Source organism: Thunnus thynnus, chromosome 17 (genome assembly GCF_963924715.1).
Source record: "Thunnus thynnus chromosome 17, fThuThy2.1, whole genome shotgun sequence".
NCBI classification, from domain to species: domain Eukaryota; kingdom Metazoa; phylum Chordata; class Actinopteri; order Scombriformes; family Scombridae; genus Thunnus; species Thunnus thynnus.
In genome coordinates, this window is record NC_089533.1 from 18,666,476 (window position 1) to 18,685,514 (window position 19,039).

A 19,039-nucleotide genomic window follows, 5' to 3' on the forward strand; every position below is an offset into this window, starting at 1 on the left:
AAAATATGATTATTATTATCTGTCCACACTTAAATTTATGTAAAGATCATGGATGTCACCTGAAAAGTGGTTGTTTAAATAGAGTATAAAGATAATCACACAGAAATGTCACGCATTTATCTTATACATTTATACATTAACCGTGTTTAGCTGCTTCTGGCCTCAGTAGATGGTATGATCATATTGTCGTCAGCATCATGCGTTCTTCAGGCAGCCAATGAACATGATGTACACTTCTCCTTATATATCTTCAATGTGAGATTAAACCCTTTTTTCTGTACCAAATGCTCTTTATGTATTTGTTCCAGCAGGTTGGTCTTATGTAACAGCTCAGGATTCCAGTTTCCAAATGTTTTGATGCATTATATGCACATTTCTAATATTAATTATGTAATTGAAATGATCTAGACTTACTATCTTCTCTAAAGGTTTTATGATGTAAAAGCAAATGTTCACTTAAATATTTTGGCCTGTTGATTTAGTAACAACTTTTTTGACCATTTTTCTTCTCAGTTAAAGTGTCATTGATGAATGTAATTCACTATAATATGTGTTTGAAGCTTTCTAGGTATCTTGATAAATTTATGCTGCACAATTTATGACAAACATGAAAATGATAATGTGGTGATGATGTGGTGTTTCAAACTGCCCTCTGTTGAAAATTTGGTGTATGGGTAAGATATTTAATTTTGCTTTAGAAGATACTAGTTAATCTTATACATTTAATTTTCAATATATACTTTCATAGCATACATTTGATTTTCTGTCTTACCTCTCTTTCTCCCCCTCTCTCTTGGAAATACTCTGGTATATACAATACATGTTTCTCTGATCAACAAGGTACAGAAATAGCCAGCTAATCCAATGCCCTGCCATTTTATATGACGTATCTTCTGTTTCTTCCAGCTGGCACAGCTATTAGAGTCACTGGAGTACTGTGATGAGGCTGTGTGATTCCCCTGTGAGATTGTGCCGGAAAATAATATGGGCTGAAAAAGATGGGGCAGAACATTGGGTATCATAGAAGAGGCAGCCTCAGATACAAATAGTTTGATGGTAGGAATCAATGGAATCACTTCAGACACGCAAATGGAGGGAGTATTTCTAAAAAGGATGAATTTTATCCTGATTTGTCCCGACTACATCATTCAGCACATCCAACTTGTGCATTGATGATCAAATAAAAAAAAATGTCTTTAATATAATTTCTAGTGTGTGTGGCAAAATGTTTTCACTCTATAAACATGATTTATTTATCTACTGTATTTTAAATTACTAATTAAGTTTTTTGAGATTTTATTGATAATGCAAGTGGTGGTACTACAGTATACAGTACGCCTCTGGCAAGGACCTTAAAAATGCTAACAGGGAGAGATTTATAACGCTTTGCTAAGTTATTTGTGAACTTTGTGAATGATGGGTCCCATAAAATGTATGAACACTGATCTGCTATTTTGGGATAATCCAGCAGTTTCACACAGAAACACATCACACAGAGGAAGACGATTGTGATCCTCAGGACATTTTGGTTCATAGGCTTCTGCTTGAAATACATTTGATTTAAACAGTTCATTAATGATAATTCAGCTTTGTAATAAACATCACTAGTCTACAGCCCAGCTTGCGGCTCTGTGAGGCTGCACACAGATGTGCTTTGTGGTAAATGTTACAGGATGTTATGTTCTCAAATTTTCAAGTCTGTCCTAAAACAGTAGTCTAGTGACCAAATAAACACTGACATTGTCTTGCTGTAATCATTGCTCCTGTTCATACTGGACATTAAGAGATCTCTTCATAATGCACTTTCAATGTAAGTGATGGGTGACAAAATCCACAGCCCTCGTTCGGTGCAAAAATGTATTTAGAAGTTTATCTGAAGGCAGTATGAGGTTTCAGTTGTCCAAATTAGTCAAATCAAAGTTACTATATTTTAAGTCCCAAATTCCCTCTTTTTGTTACTATACTTCCACAGCAGCTGAACGGGAAAACATTGTCCCTCGAGACACAGAGAGAGAATTTTAAACTAAAAAGACTAAATGTGGAAGATATCCACTTTATTTGACTAACTCAAATAGCTGAATCCTTATATTATATTGTAAAACATTTGAAGGGGATCTTCTAATGGTCAGTATGAACAGGAGGAATGATTACAGCAAGTAAAACCTGTTTCAATGTTCAGATGGGCACCTGACTGTTGTTTTTAGACAGACTTGAAAAATTGTGAACCTATCCTTTAACATCAGCTTACTACCATGCTGAAATGATAATGGTTAGCATGGATATTCACTGTCTTAGTTTTAGTGGCTTAGCTTTAGTGTTGTGTTGTTTGCAAATTATTCGTTCAAAAGAATGGGTGAACAAACTGGACTGAATCACTTGATCTGTTAATTTCTGTTAATTTCTCAGTCAGTTCAGTTGAGCTCTCAGCCAGTTGCAAGCAAACATGATTTATTCACAGGGATACAATCACTCACTCAATGAGCAAGTGATTCAAGTCATTTGTTTGCAGGAGGAATGGGGTGTGTTCAAGACAGCAAATACACAGCTGACAGCTGCTAACATTTAGCTGCAATGATTTTAGGACTTTGTTATAGCAGCTTTCAGTTTTCAAACTGTATCTTTATAAAATTAAACTCTCAGCTCACTGGCTATTCTTCACGAACAAACGCTCTCCATTCATTAGTTAGCGAGTTAGAGTGAACGGTACTAGGTCTGGTCAAGCCCTGAACGATTCAGTGAACAAGTCTTTTGAACAAATCTTTAATGATTTAATGAACTGATTCTAATGATTCAGTACACTGAAAAGAACTGCTTTGCCCATCACTAGTTAGCATGCTAACGCTGGCTAATTAGCACTAAACACAAAGTAAAACTGAGGCTGATGGGAATGTCATTAGATTTGAAGTTGGTCAGAATTGGACAACTAGAATTTTTAACCTGATGATGGTGCTAGATGAAAAGTCAGGGAATCACCAAAGTGATTACAATTCATCCTTAGAGGGACATGAATGTACCAAATTTCATGACAATCATGACAATCATCAAAAATAGTTTTTCACATTTTCACTAAAAAAACACAAATGTCAGCTTCATGGTGGCACTAGAGCAAAAGTCAAGGAATAATCAACGACATTAGGATTCATACTCTGGGGACCATTAATGTCTGTACCAAGTTTCATGGCAATTCATACAATAATTGTTGAAATAATTTAGTCTGGACCAGACTGGTTGACTGATGGATAGGACATAAAACATGCTCTGAGCATGGCTAAACATCAAGTTTTATGTACCTGCATTATGCTGCAAGAAATTTAGTTTGTTCTGAGAAATGTTGCTTTACTGAGGTTCAACTGTTTTGGTGCTTTTATACTATCATAGGTTTAATACACTGACTGTAGCTGAACTCTGGCTGACTCTGGCTCTGATGGAACTTCACTCATTTCAGGTCTTAAAATAAGACGCTGCCACACCATCACGATGCAGACCCCAGGGGACCCAGAGGAAAGCACTTCAACCACAGGTCAGCACAAGGTGATATGTTGGTCAGCAACTGGCTGTGACGTGAAATGTTTACTGTTACCTTTTTAGATAATTATTGATTTTGATTATATTGTTAATCTTTTATAACATCTGACACACTAAAATATTCCAAGATTGATTGGGGGCAGTCAGAAAAAATGTTTTCTGTGGTGTTTCTTCCTAAAACAAGATGCAGTGAAACACAATTAATGTACCCCAGCACTTAAGGAAGATACAGTTATAAAGCAACTGGGATTTTATCTTTAATTAAGTTTAAAAATGGGGTCAGAACAGCAGCTGCGTAGGTCTCCCCAGAATGGTTATGAAGAAATGGACATTGATACCCCATAGAGAAAACAGAGCAGTAACCAAACAGATTGTACAAAAATAATGGCAGGAAATTAAAAAAGTAGGTGGTGAATTTAAAATACACTATCTGTGCAGATTCAAGTCGAGGTATGTTTAAAGGAAGTGGCTATTGGTATGGGTTCCACTGTGTCAATAGTCCATTTATTGTTGGTACAGAAATTATTATGCATGCGTATTGGTACTGATTGCGCAAGATCACGTGATCAAATTCAGGTTGTTTCAAAATGGAGGAACATTTTTGTTTGCAGGTGATATGCCAATCCTTCCCATCATTTAGGTAAAAATGGTTAGGTTTAAGCATAAAAACCACTCAGTTAGGGAAAGATCATGGTTTGGGTTAAAACAGTACAATACAGTAAAAATGTCTCGTTTAACGGCACTAAAATGCCCAACGTGACAGTAAAAAATGTCTGGTCACAAGAGGTCCGGCAATAAATTCCTGAAACCCATTCTGTATAATATCAAATAGAGGAAACTACTATCGGCACGGAAAACCAATCTGGACCAACAGCCCTAGACTACTATTACATGTCAACAGTCAGTAAATTATTACACCAGTTCCGTAGCTGGTGCCATGTTTAAAACACTCTTAATTACCCTGTAACCTTAATTACAGAGTCCAGGATGAAAACTGATAACAACAAATTCAAGATTTTTTTAGCCTGTGATTGTTTGTGCATGGGCATGGGTGTGTGTCTGTGTCAGTGTGTGTATGTGTGTGCGTATTACGCAGCAGTTGCCATTTCTCAATGCTGTAGTTGCTAGGAAGCAGGATGTTGAGTGTCCAAGGGATATTAATATCTAATATTCTGGGCGACTGCTCCTCAGCTCTCTCAGGAGCCACATTTGTCCTGGCTCGGCTGTGATCTTACATCATACAGCTCACATTTGAATTGAACAATTAGAGACATAAGACAGAGTCAGTGAATCTAAGGAAAGGTGTCAGCCACAGTAATATATTTAGCTTTTCTGTCTATGGTACAAGAACAAGCAGCTTACCTTGTGTGTAAGTCTTCCTGTTGATTGTTGATTTCCAACTTTCCTTTACTTCCAGGTCTTTTAGCCAAACTGCTGCATGTTTCTCAGCAGGTTTCTTTAACTCCTCTCTTCTGTTAAGGGTAGAACCACTCTAACCTTGTGAGGCAGAAAAGTAAATGGCCACAGAGTACCTTCATGTCTTCCCCTTCTAGTTTTAACGCATCTGTTTTTCCATTGAATGAGGAGGGCATTACAATCACTCCTACTGTCAAGTCCTCCAAAGTTACTGCTCGGTTGATATCCGGTCGATCAGAAACAGACCAGAAATCAGAAAGTGACTTTAGTGAAGCACTGAAGGCATAATTTTGCCCCCTCAAAATAGCACAAGGAGTTGATCACAGCTACTCTGATATCCCAAATTAAATGTATATAGGGCTCACATGGCCTGTAGGGTCCAATCCAATCAAAAATTAATTCCTCACAGCTTATTCTGGAGTTATAAGCAGTCGACAGTCTCTCTTCTTCCACAGTGTCTCACACTTTCTTAGTATATCTGCTATCTGATCTTGTTCTGCCGCAGATCCCACTCTGTATCCCACATCCAGTGAACTATTGCTCACTGCTCAGCTCTCGTCCTCCCCCTCCCTTTCACGGTGTCACTGTAGATACTTGGCATTTGGAGACAACGTGTGTGTTGCACCAGTGCTGGTCAGCAACGATCGGAGTTAAAGAATCAACTGGCTTATTATATTAAAATTGACATGTACTGCAGAGCCCAGAAACTAACTGAACATTTACATTTTTAAGCTAATTTATTTGGGATTTGATTAGGTTTAATTATTTATTTTGTACAGAGTGTTTTTTATTGCAAAACGGTGTCGTTTCAAACAATGGATGAACCACCAATATGTAGACGAATATTTCTTTTCATCTTCACTTTTTTTCAGAAAAGCCAGAACAATAGACACATGACTGGCACATTGAGTGTATTATTGGTTCAGAAGTAAAATCTACACACTCTTAAGGAATCTGTGAAAATAGAGACATTTTTCACACATCTAATTAACTGTCCTACTCTGCAATGTTTCTTAACTAACACAAAACAGATCACAGAGTGGGTGGTGTGGTCTCCATTTTGACTCATTCAGAAAGCAAAGCAGCTCCTGTTGAACATATTGCACTTTCAAAAGCACATGTAGGCAGTTTCTTTTCTGTTTTATGTGTGCATGTGTGGACAAAGCAGGAAATCAGTGTATTTCTCATGTATTACAGGGCGAAAAAAAAAAGTTGAGCAGGACCCTTGTGATAGGTGCAATAAGGACTGATGCAAATCTAAAATTACTGTAATATTGAATTACAGTTGAAGCTGATGGGATTTTGGTTGTTATTTTTAAAGGTATGCTGTCAATAATTGAGGTGTCAGGCGAGTGGAAACTTTGATCTGCTTTTGGCACTTGAAATGTCAGGACATCAATCAAGATTCATCCTCCAGGGTCCATGAATGTCTTTACAACATTTCATGGCAAACCATCCAAAACTACTCCAGATATTTGACTCTGGACCAAGGCTCAAGACAGACACGCGGATGCTACTTCTGTGCAACAATTCATTCCCAAACACCCCTGACTGAAATACCACTGCTGTGCGCAGTGTGCGATCAACAACGCACGCCATCCTTGTTTTTGAAAAACCTTCCACCACACTGCTCTGCCCAGGAGTTTGTAATTCCTTTGTTAGTTTTACAGGACAGAAACAGGATCTGTTCCAGTTCTGGCCTGACTCAGATTCACGAGAGGCCATTACAGAGCAGAGACCTGGGTGGAAGGTACGTGTGACACTGCGATATGACGGCCTCCAAGGAAAATAAGCCAAGGTAGTCAGGGTATCAGTTTTCTGATTGTAACAGGAATATTTGACCTTTAAGAGTATGTTGTTGGAATTATGTTCATTAAAGCAGTAAAATGTCTGTATCTTCACATCTCGCACGCAACATAAGATACTGCATGTAAGTAATGTTAATGTACAGTGTATGATAAAAATTTATGATGTATGATAAAAATTGTGTATGATAAAAATTGTGTATGATAAAAATTTAAAAATAAGACAACACACTACAGATTTTTCACCCTGCGTTTATCATATTTATTTATTTGTTACTTTTTAAAGGACCAGTGTGTAAGATTTAGTGGCATCTAGTGGTGAGGTTGCAGGTTGCAACCAACTGAATAATCCTCCGCCTCCCCCTCCCCTTTCAAGTATGTAGGAGAACCTACAGTGGCCATGAAACTCGCAAAAAATGCGAAAGGCCCTCTCTAGAAACAGTGTTTGGTTTGCTCTGGACTACTGTAGAAACATGGCAGTACAACATGGTGGCCTCCATGGAAGAGGACCTGCTCCCTCTGTAGATATAAAGGGCTCATTCTAAGGTAACAAAAAACAATAATTAGTTTCAGGTGATTATACACTAATTAAAACATACTCATGATTATTGCATTTCTGCCAAGTCTCTTCCGCTAGATGACACTAAATTCTACACACTGCTCCTTGAACTGCTGTTTTTTTTCCATTACATGAGTAACTCTTTAAAAGACAAAGCAGATATTCATGGAGTAAAATCTTTATCAGAAAATATATTGAATGCAACTTAAGGTAGGGTATAATTGTGATTAAATGCAGAACTTTTTTCTACAGCGCATTTCAAAAATCCAGCAGATGTAGCTTTATATTCACTCTATGTTACTGCTACTGTACTGTTCCTTTGATGTTAGGGCTGTAAATAGGTTATGGGTTCAGTTAGGAGATGGCAGACCAGATGGGGATGTGAAGTGTGCTATTGGGACGGAGAGAGCCCACAGCCGATACCTCGTACCCAGTGAGTTATTTAAAGGCTGCCTCACTGCGGCAGGACAAAGTGGGCCAGGCTTGACCACACTCGGGACACAGGCTTGATCATATTTGATCAACTTTCAGATTATCAGCAAACTCAAACTCTCCTGAATCATTTTAGAGTGTTATATCATGTTGTGGTTATGCCTGTGTGGTGGAGAAGACACCAGGCAGAGCACAGGATGTTTACTCAAAGCTCAGTCAGACATGAGTGTTTCTGGTTCTGGCAGGACACTCAGGATCAGGAGCATGGCAGGTACTCTAATTATACAACTGTGTAACCGTCTGTTTAGTTCAGTATTAGCAGCATTCCTGCTGTTTGTGCTCACTTGCTGTGTTTCTGGACTTCCTGTTCATTGTTCTATTATCTGTAGCTGTAAGTGGTGGCTTGTAAACGCTGGTGAGAATTTAATTAATTAACTGCACAGTTAGTCGACCTATTTAATCAGTTTTGTGTTTTTAAATTAATTCTTGGGTTTTTGGTTTCATCCTAATAGTACACACATTTTTAAATCTTTGATTTGATCCCTTTCAGTTGGAGGAAACATATTTATCAATATTGAAAATTGATTTTTTTTTTTTTTAAATTGCCTCTAGATTAACTACTCGTTCCAAAAGTTGGGCTCTGTCAAAACTAGGAGTTTTTATTTAGTGTCCACATCTTTGTGAGCTTTACTGGCGGATGCAATAGCAGAGGGGCACAAGCAAAAGATAAGAAGGTGCTTTTCATATTTAACCTGAAGCATCACATGTATTAACAACATAACATGCAGAACTACATGAATAAGATGTCTGTGCCAACTCAACTAAAAATGTGTGAAACATAACAAAATATATCTTATCACACCACTGAAAGTGAGTCCATGACTGCATTTATACTGATGATATCAATACATCATTTTCAGCAAACATTAGTGAAAACACTTTATATCACAACAGAGTAATAACAAGGTATCAAAGGATTAATACCTTAGGAACGACCTATAATATTCATAACCATGAATGTTGCTGTTACCATAAAACTATTATCTATGTTTCCTGGTCTCTGCATAAGAAGAAGAATTTTAACAATAATTTTAATGTGAAGGTGGAAGAATTACACTGATGTCACCCTGCAAGTATTGAAAAAACACAAAACTAGTTTTACTGTATTGTTATTAACACATTGCCCCATTATTACCTCTTGAGTTCCCTTGTCTTCATCAAAGCATTATCCACCTATTATTACATCTAGTACTAGATATACTTCTAGTATTTACATGGATATTACTGAGAAAGTATTAAACTTGATATAACCCGATTATTATGAGCAAATTAGCCTGTTTACCATATTATTTACTGTCCCATTAAAACCCTGTTACAGAAATAAAATGCCAAGAATACTACTAGTTTCATTATTATTTATCAGGATATTTCCAGGTTACATTTGGGCTTGTGATGGATAAAAAACTGTTAAAAATAACAGCAGCAAAAAATCATTTCTATCTTCCATCTTAACATTGCTGCAAAAACTTCAAACTAAATAGCTACAGGGCCTGTAAAACAGCGATGATCACAAGAAAGAGAGAGAACAAACACAAAAGCTAGAAATACTGTAGAGAGAGTCTCTGTTGGCAGCCAACACCGACAAAAACAACCTGTGAGTGGGGTAGAGAGGCGTTGTGCACCCACCGAACAGAAAGAAACACTACACATAGACAAGACACAGGACTTTTTTTAGGGAGCTGATCACTTATCTCCCTGCTCCAGTTAGGAAATATGCTCCAGATCAGCCTAATCAACATCCTGCCTTGTAGTAATTAAGTGCTCTCACCCTGTGAAGTGAACACAGGGAGACCAGGTAAGCTCCACATAGAGAGGACTGGAGGTTGGACCCAGGTGCCTCTTGGATCCAGGCAACATCTGCAAAAATATCAATTAAACCATTTTATCATTCAACTTCATACAAGTGGATATCAGTTATTTTTCCTCACAGAATATTATACGTAAAGGTAATTTTCCAAGAAATAAGTGAATGGACAATTTTTGGTCATAATGTAATCAAGTAATGTAATTTAAACATCATAGTCTGATCCTGTGGAATAGTTAGTCAGATCTGCAGCTAACCTACAGTATATCCTTGAACTGATTTTTATTGGATCATTCTATACAATTTTTAAGATGTCCATGATTTTGCACCAACCAAACTTTTCTTATTTGTTTCACTTACAGATCATACAAAAGTTGACTCTTACAGTACTTCCCCAAATACCAATCAGCCTCATCGTCCTCCATGAAGAGGTTGGTGTTGCCAAACTGATGTTGGTGCCAATTTATATTTGTATCAAGTGAGCAATGTAGGATATATCCATTGTCATGGAAACGCTGACAAATTTTAGTTTGAGCAAAAAAGTTGCATGTAGGTCACACGCCTCTGGACCTGATTTTGTAACACTGTGATCCAAATTAGGATGAAAAATAGTTCCTGCAATTCTTTGCTGATTTGAAAACACAAACACAGACTTGTGTCACATCTGAGATTTAAAAAAAATCATCAGCTGCAGTGTAAACAGGACTGAAGTGTATCATTGGGGAAGAAGGTTATGTTCACTGATCGGAGCAGCCTCTGTGCTAGTCGCAGTAACTGATCTTTGCATGACTAAATGGGCCACTTATTTTTACAGCCTGAGCAGGTGCACCTGTGTGCTGGTGTTTCTACATCAGCCGCTGATCAGTCATAAGAACCGGGAGCGTTTGTGGGGCAGCTCAGCTCAGAACAAACCCTGCAGATGCACACACGTACACACATACTTCACACACAAAAGAATGTAGAAACTGAGAGGAGTATATATTTTCCTGATGAGCTTCACTTTCTTTATTCTGTTTAGTATATTGAAATCTAGTAAATGTCATGTTAGTGTGAAATTACTCACAGCACATGAGAATTAAAAACCCTGAACACGGCTACCCTAAACAACATGGTGACTCAAGTTTCATTTAGATCATATTTCCGTATTAATGTTAAGAAAACTAGGAAAAAATGTATTAGGAAGGAAATTATGTGGTTTACGGGACAGAATTCATGCCCAAACTTCATCACAGATACAGTTTTTTTATGCATTATTATACAGCAGACTAATAGTAGCAATGGGAAACAGAACCTCAAAATAACCTGACTGTCTAATCTGAGATCATGCTGGACCTACAATTCCAATTGTGCTCAAAATTTCTCTATGGGTTGACTTATTATACATCTTGTTACACTACCAAATATTTTAAATGCAAGTGATTGTATTATTGAAATATAAGATAAGATCTTTAATGATAATTTAGAATTCAACAAATTAAAATCTAGTCTGAAAAACCATAACACAACATATGATTTGACAAAAAGTCAAACTAAACTTACAAACAACTGAAATTAAATTGCAAGCTTTTTGTCCATTACAGCATCTAATCTGTAAATCTTGTTCTGTGTTTTCCTTTGAGAAAAAACAAATCAGAAATTAAAAGGGAGAAATTTATATTTAAAATGTTTTTGTTTAATTTTGACGCCTGCTATATACATTAATTTATCAGAATATCATCAGTTCTTCATCTATGTAGATGACTTATTTCTATACAGCCAATCAATTTGCTTAATTTTAAAACCAAAAAGCAAGACTTCTCCTTGAACGAGACTTGGTTAGACACAAAAACAAAGACCGGATCAAGCAAAAGGTGAAGAAAAATGTTTTATTTCTCTGTAGGGTCCTTTCCATAATGCTATAATAACAATCTGAGCTTGTCAGTGGTGAAAACAAGAACCTTTAGTGGACGTACATTGACAGGGTGCTATTGCCCCGAAGGATTACATTACAGTCTGTTTCACGGCTGACGGCTGCAGCGCTCTCGCTCAATACTGGACCAGTTTCAAAAATGGTTGTCCCCATTAGTCACTTAGACACAAAAAGATGGGCAAATAGGGTCCAGGTTGAAAAATCCCGAAGTCTCCCTTTAACTCAAGGTCCACTTGCTAACTTTCAAACACATCTCATTCTTTTTATCAGTGGATGAAAGTTCCAGAAAAAGCTAGTAAGCGTAGTAAATAATATTATTGTATCATTATCTCTGTTATATCCAAGGTCAAGAATGAACCGTCATGCAAATTATTACTTTTCATATGTCATTTAATCAATGGTAAACTTTGAATCAGTTGGTTACTCAACTGTTCAGTCCAGGTTTATGTTCTTGATGTGTTGTGCAGTTCTACTATTCAGGCTGCGTGTTGTTTCAACTGTCACAGCGATCCAGAAAATCTCACAGGTGCAGATTTATCCATGATGGATAACATTAAGAATCAGCTTTGCTCTTGCAAAGTGTCAGCTCACATGACTGGAGGTTCTCAGGCAGGAGTCACAGGGAAGGAAAGATGGGTGTTGGTGTTTAATGAGGTGTGATGTTCCTCTTTAGGAATGTGACTCCAAGTAGCAGAGCAACACTGAGATTAAGTCATCTGCAAGGATACCAGAGATATGATTTATAATTTACAAAGAAATCAGATCTCTGGAGATGTGATTACTGATTATTATGGATCTGTGGTTCCATAGAATAAAGTTGTACAGACTAAATTACAGTAAGGTAAGAAAACACTCATAAAAGCTCTCTTAACATTCTAGATAATTCTCAGTTTACACATATGAAACATTAAAGGTTATCTGAGGCAAACTGCAACACATCTCTCTGTTATGTAAGGCACGTTACTTAAATGTCAACAGCATGTTCAGAAAAGACAGCGTGATGCAATAGTAGTTCATAAGACAGTCAGTCAGACGTGTTGAGTAAAATGTTTGGGTCTGTCTGCTTTGGAAACAGGGATTCTTCTCCTTCTGTGTGACAGCTGGTCGGGTGTTGGAGACTGGTGCAGAAATGTGTTATCACTTCCAGGCTCTGTGCAGACTTGATGCTCCACTAATGAGGTACAGTACTACATTATACAGTAAATGTGTCCCCATGTGAGAGCAGACATCAGTGTTCTTCCCGCACGAGCCTCCTAATTTTCTGCTGGATTCTGTGTCACAAACTGTCACTGCATGTTGACATAAGCAGAGTTACACATAAGGGCTCTCTGAGCAGTTCTTATGTCGCTATTAATTAATTAATTAATCCAGCAAGATCAACACGAGACTCCCTGTGAGTATCTACAGCACTTTTTCCTCAAAATTAAAATCTCGGATTACTTCATTTTATTGTGTGAAGTGTTTATCATGTTCCATAATTCAGGCTGCTATTAACACATTACATGAACTGTGTGACCCCAACCTCCATATAGGCAAATCTTGACACAGTTCTTTACTTTTAGTATAATTTCTCAGCTCAACATATCAGAGGAGTTTTGATCATATTTATATCCCAAAAACATTCTTTAGACTTGCCTTAGTTTTTTTTATTTTCACTCTGAGAACTACTTGTTTCAATTGTATCCATTTAATCAGAGTCTATTTTACATTACGTTAGTTTTCAGTGTCCCAGTTGTTATTTACTGAGGCTCCCTTAAGCAGATATTGTCAGAGGGAGACAAGGAAGACATAAACAATGTGCTTTGGTACTTAAAAAGAGACAAATAAGTTGTTTTCCAGGAGGATTTACATGGTAAATTCATTCAACCTTGTTTTAAAAAAAAATATTTTCACTGTTTATCAGAGGGGAGTGCATTTGTGATTTAAAAGCCCCTGTAATATGATTGAAAGTGTAAAACTATGGTGACCCTGTATTATTATTATTATTATTATTATTATTATTATTATTATTATTATTATTATTATTATTATTATTATTATTATTATTATTATTATCATCATCATCATCATTATGTGTAATCTACATCATTGCTAATACTTATATATATTTATGAAAATAGTGACATCAGCTCTGTCTCACAACTGGCCTCTCTTGCCTCTGCAGTGTGTGTAAATGTTGTATTATACTACATCTAGTGGTAAAATATGTTAATCACAGTTTTTATACAAGTGATGCAACACACTGAGTTATGATTACTACTTTTAATGAAACACAGGCAGTGTGTCTATAAGGTACAAAATCACTGTGCAATGTACTGGGCTGTGAATGAAAATACAAATATCAATTCACTATGATTACTGTTATATTTTATAATTAACTTTAATAAATTTTTATCTATAAATATTTGTTGCTCCCTCTAGTGGCGCTCTGATCCAGCACACTTACTGTACATAAATACAAAATCTGCTCTTTTCCAAAGCACATAGCACATCAGTATCAAATCAGACAACAACAAATCAACCTTTTACACAGAAAACAATGAGACATAATATAACACATGTTGTGTAACAACAGAAGTTAAACATAATAGATAAAAATACATCTTCTTTTTCGGCCAAACAGCAGCTTTACTCTGAGATGCAGATTCTTTCGTCTCATCTTCTTTGGATCAGAATGAATCAAACAGCTTCATTCTCTCTTGGGCAGAGAGGCCCTCTTTCAAACTCTGGAGACCAAACACACACACAAAAAATGAAAAATAAGTGACAAAAGAGAAGAGTGAGAAAAAGAGTGAAAGTTTTTAATCTGTAGTTTGTATGACTGAATTTTTTCACTGTAAAGTAAGGGTTTCAAATGGTTCTTATGAAGGGAAAAGTGATGTTTGCAACACACACGATTTGATGTTGGAGTCCTTAAAGCCACGATCTAAAGTGAGTATTCATGCAGAGCCCAAAAACTTCCCACAACTAAAACACAGATTTTCTCTACTTTACCTATGAAGTTCAGACTATTGTCAGTGCAGACATCTTTACTTTCTGATGAAGTAACGTTCATTGTGTGTTACATGACTACATTTGTCATGCAAGTCTGTAGAAATTCCTTAGAAATCTAAACTTGAGTGTGTCCAGAAACCTTTGTTTTTGATGCAGCAACACATTTTACCTTTGATCTCACTCCTCTGATTTGACGTGTGAGGGATGATTTGTCTGTTTTCTTCAGAAAAGCAGCATTACTTGACTTTGTCACAGTGTCATCTGAGAAAATGAAAGGATGGGAATTAAGGGCAATGTGAACAACATGTGCTGATAAAAGACATCAAGTTCTCATCTGAATAGGCATCGCTATTCACTAACAAAATGCTGCACAGTTGAATATATGTGTGAGTAGAAATGGAAGAATAGAGTTTATACATTTCATACTGTACATTATCACACTGAAAGAGTCTCACCGAGGTTCTGTGCTGAGACGTTTCTACTGGGAGGCCAAGTAACATCATCATCCTGGCTGGTTGTATAGAGGGCCTTGAGCTTGTTTTGGGCATATATTTTGTCCTGTTACACAACATTCACATAAGTTGGAAAGTCTGTACATTTTTAAACAATTACAGAGAAAAAAGTTTATTACGGCATGTTTTTTATTCATTAAGCCTGAGACAATGCAACAAAATATAAAGAATTTTTGTCTTTTTTTTATTGAGCATCGAAGTGATTTTCCCACAATTACTCATTTTTATTATTTGTATTTGACAAGCTGAAAAAGTGTAATTTTATGCAGCTGCCTTTTTCAAGTTAAATTAATTATTTCAGTATGCCGCAGCCTTTAGTTAAACGTTAAATTGGAGGAGATTTGCTGACACATATTTGTTTTGTTTCTTTTACAATTCTCCATTAACTTTAGTAAATATAAAATAAATCCTTTCTTTTCACTAACGAGGACTTTTGTCAAACACTTGACTTCAACTTCTTCTTACTTCCTCTAACAGCAAGAGATTTAAAGAGATTTCAGTACCATTCGAGCAATCTTTAACTCTTCCCTGAGAGAACAAGCTTCCTGTCTGAGAAAGTGCATCTCTGCTTCCCTCGCCCGCAGAATCACCTGTAACAACATCAAATACAGTATAGTACAGTACAGATTACAGATTACAGCTCTTCATTGATGTATGTTGTGTGTTAAAGTAAAGGAGAGAAGATTATAAGTGCTAACATTACTATAGTAAATACAAACAGAAATGTATAATTTTCCACCTTCTTCTTAGCATACTGTATATTTACATGTATACACTATACAGTATAACTCCAAATAGGATTCATCAAAAGTAAATAGTCTGAAAACTTAAGACAACACTGTAACTAAAGCTGCAAATATAAATAAATCACTTTAGCATCACAAACAAATGAAAACTCAGCACTGACATGAAGGTGCTTCCATACACTGCTTCTACAGTATTATTAACATCATCACTACTTTACCTACTGAAAGTTCTTAAACTAAAGCAAAGACTTTAAGGAGACTGGATTACATGGGACACTTTTGGTTGTTTTGCAGACACATACCTCCATCTCATAGAAGTCTTTTGCTTGTGAAGCTGCATGGGACTGTTTCCTATTTAGCGAGAAATGAAGGCGAGACACGTCCTCTGTCTCTCTCTTTAAGGTCAACAGGGGCAGAGGGAGAAGACATGTTGATAATTTGATAGATGGCTTTGGAAATTGTTATTCATTCAAACTGTTATCTTATCAAAGATGTGGACTTGCTAACTGAATTCAAATGAAGATTAGATTCAGCTATATTTGGAAAGAAAAATGTTGATAGGTAGTTGCTGTCAATTTCAGTCAGTTTAATTTGTTTTATGATGAATTATGGGTTTGCTGATTATTATCACTGATACAGGCATTTGTAAACATACATCTTATCCATATTCAAGTCAATATCCATGTTCATATCAAGTGCAATTTGTAAAATACCTGCTTCTTTTTGAGCTCCTGGTTTTCTTTCTGGTATTGCATCAAGGATTTTCTCTCATCTTGCAGCTCTTGACTCAGCTGAGAGTTTTCCAGGCATTTCTGAGTGTGCTGAAGCGACAACATCTCGAGCTCCTTGCGCAATAACTGGATCCCCTTCCTGCAAAGGGCAAAGCAGAAGCAGAGATTGATGTTTTGCAGAAATGTGAGCAGAGGTTCTGAAGAAAATGTGCTAGGAAGCAATAAATATTTTGTTAAAATAGTATGAATAGCAAATGAAAACTGACACATACCATGACACATATTAAATACAAATGGGAAAAACTGACATTATTCAAGATACAAATGGCAAAATCAGAAGCTATAAATGAATCCTGTGATTGTATTTCCCAAGCAGTTTTTGGTATTGTTACTATTTAATAATGTAAATCTTGAGTGAACAGAGTTATCATATTAGAAGAGGTAGGCCTATACTAATAAGTTGTACATGGTATTTATATGTATCCAACCACTCTGTTTATTTCACAAATTAAACAAGAGATCACTCTAATCCAGAATTTGCTATTATGACGAGACACCACAACAACACCTGTGTCCAAGTCAATCTCTCAGCAGCATGAACAGGAATCAGTGACTCATGAGGGCATGACCTGCACCTGCAGCCAATTCAGGGCTCATTAGACAGTGAGCCACAACAGTGCAATCCAGTAAGCACTAAACACCATTAACTTCTGTTTTGTTTGTGACTAAAACCCCAACTGTAGACTGACACGTGAGCTGTGACAACCCCAGGAAAAGTGTTAGGATCTTGTAGTCTCACAATAACGTTGTTCTTTCTTCTACAAGTGTTGCTGAAGTTTTGACCTCTTCTGTCCCAGGAAAACCCCAAATCCTACTGTAACCCCTGGAAGTGTTTCTGCAGCCACCATATTCCATATACAATGAGTTACCAGTTTACTGTATAGCGTAAACTATAACATCATAATACATTTCCATTCGATACAATAGCTCTGCAATAAATGCTGCCGTTAAAGAGCAAGGAGTTGTCTGTTAGTAGTTTCTGTGTAGGAGAAACAAGACAAAGTCATTAGTTTTTGCAGGTATTTGGTCAAAAACCAAAGTACTGGACAAATTAAAATTTTGACCTGAATATGGCACTAGATGAAAAGTTAGGATCAGTAAATTAGATTTCATCCTGAGGGGTACATGAATGTGTGTACTAAATGTGACAGCAAACCATGTTGAGACATTTCACTCAAATGTTGCAAGAGCAAAAATCACTAGTCAGAGGATCACTTAGGTAAGGATTTATCCTCTGGGGACCATGAAGGTCTGTACCAAGTTTTGTGCCAATCTATGGTGTAGATGTTAAGATATATCAAGAGATAAATTAAGAATTTGCTAGTTGTGCGACAGGTTAAGTCAAGGGATGACCAAAGTCAGTAGGATTCATCCTCTGGGGACTGTGAAGTCTGTACAAAATGTCACAGCAATTGATCTAATTGTTGTTGAGATATTTCAGTCTGGATTGTGATGGTGGACTGACCAACAGACAGACTGACATTGCCATGCTGCCAGCATGGCTAAAAACAAACAATGTGAAAGAATCAGTGGTCACTCACTCATATTCGGAGTGTAGTTGTGTTATGTCAGCACTCTCCTTGATGTGTTGAGACCGTCGGCTTTTCTCCAGTTCCTCTTTATGGGCTCTTCTCATTGCTACAATGGCTGCAAAAAGCAAGATACAACAACTTATAAACTGCATAATTGTTAACCATTGTTACCCCAAGTAACTTAATTTCCGTTAATCTTAGTAAAACCTACATTCAACTAACTTTTCTTGTAAATAAATGTTAAAGTCCTCCGTTTGCTGATCAAATCAGTACAAGCAGATTCATCTCAAGTTAGTAAAATGTATTTGTAACATTCATACAACTATTCCAGTTCAACCATCCAGTCACCATGTTTTAGAGGGGGTTCCTTTCCTCACCCTCCCTAAGCTGGGGTCTAGTGTTTGTCAAGATTGGTCATTAAGATCAATTTACACACAAACAAGTTCAATTAAAATGTCAGCATCACAAAAACAGTATTTAAAAGAGTGAAATCCAGTTTCTACTGACTCAATAGGCCTACAGTGCTTTTATTAGTGTTTGTTTCTTTGCTGAAAGACCTTTACCTGCCATTGTGGCAGATGTCTCTTCCTGCAGCAGCTGGTCTTTCTCCTTCTGAAGTGCTGCAACTTCCCTCTGATGCTGTTGCTGCAGATCACCTATCAGCTTCCTGTGCGTTTCCTCCATAGCAGTGAAACCTTGATCACAAGATGCCTAGATTGAAATGTAGAAATAGTTTTCAATTGATATATACATATGTATAGAGATAATATACAGTGTTATATAGTGACTGTGTGTGCTAGTTAATGCTTTTTTTAAGTCACACACATACATCTGTTTTTCAGATTGAAGTTGATATTTTATTAAATATACTAAAGAGAAAATAAAATATGCATACAATATGTGCATTAGCAAAGATGATCAAACTATATGAGCACCTAACACCTAAGTGCTGCA

The 19,039-nt window shown here is 36.7% G+C and overlaps 2 protein-coding genes and 1 long non-coding RNA gene across 5 annotated transcripts in view; 1 reads left to right on the top strand and 2 right to left on the bottom strand.

The window, feature by feature from the left end:
* The window catches only part of kcnj12b (potassium inwardly rectifying channel subfamily J member 12b), a 10,588-nt gene extending 5,095 nt beyond the window's left edge, over positions 1 to 5,493 (bottom strand). Inside the window, exon 1 of the mRNA XM_067615639.1 lies at positions 4,888 to 5,493. The gene's annotated coding sequence lies outside the window, so the exon portion shown is untranslated. The remainder of the gene's footprint in view (positions 1 to 4,887) is intronic.
* The window catches only part of LOC137200922 (uncharacterized), a 24,357-nt gene continuing 5,345 nt past the window's right edge, over positions 28 to 19,039 (top strand). The window contains exons 1-2 of one of the 3 annotated variants that reach the window (XR_010932098.1): positions 28 to 3,520; positions 12,586 to 12,689. This is a non-coding gene — a long non-coding RNA (uncharacterized lncRNA). Of the gene's footprint in view, positions 3,521 to 9,952; positions 10,033 to 12,262; positions 12,352 to 12,585; positions 12,690 to 19,039 lie in introns of those variants that run through there. The other 2 variants (XR_010932097.1, XR_010932099.1) reach the window with 2 other exon arrangements.
* The window catches only part of LOC137168240 (trichohyalin), a 9,710-nt gene continuing 4,428 nt past the window's right edge, over positions 13,758 to 19,039 (bottom strand). The window contains exons 4-11 of the mRNA XM_067570764.1: positions 18,649 to 18,796; positions 18,095 to 18,200; positions 16,476 to 16,632; positions 16,065 to 16,157; positions 15,520 to 15,606; positions 14,960 to 15,062; positions 14,674 to 14,765; positions 13,758 to 14,236 (exon numbers count right to left, since the gene is read on the bottom strand). Coding sequence (XP_067426865.1) covers positions 14,180 to 14,236; positions 14,674 to 14,765; positions 14,960 to 15,062; positions 15,520 to 15,606; positions 16,065 to 16,157; positions 16,476 to 16,632; positions 18,095 to 18,200; positions 18,649 to 18,796 — 843 coding nt within the window. The 3' untranslated portion in view covers positions 13,758 to 14,179. The remainder of the gene's footprint in view (positions 14,237 to 14,673; positions 14,766 to 14,959; positions 15,063 to 15,519; positions 15,607 to 16,064; positions 16,158 to 16,475; positions 16,633 to 18,094; positions 18,201 to 18,648; positions 18,797 to 19,039) is intronic.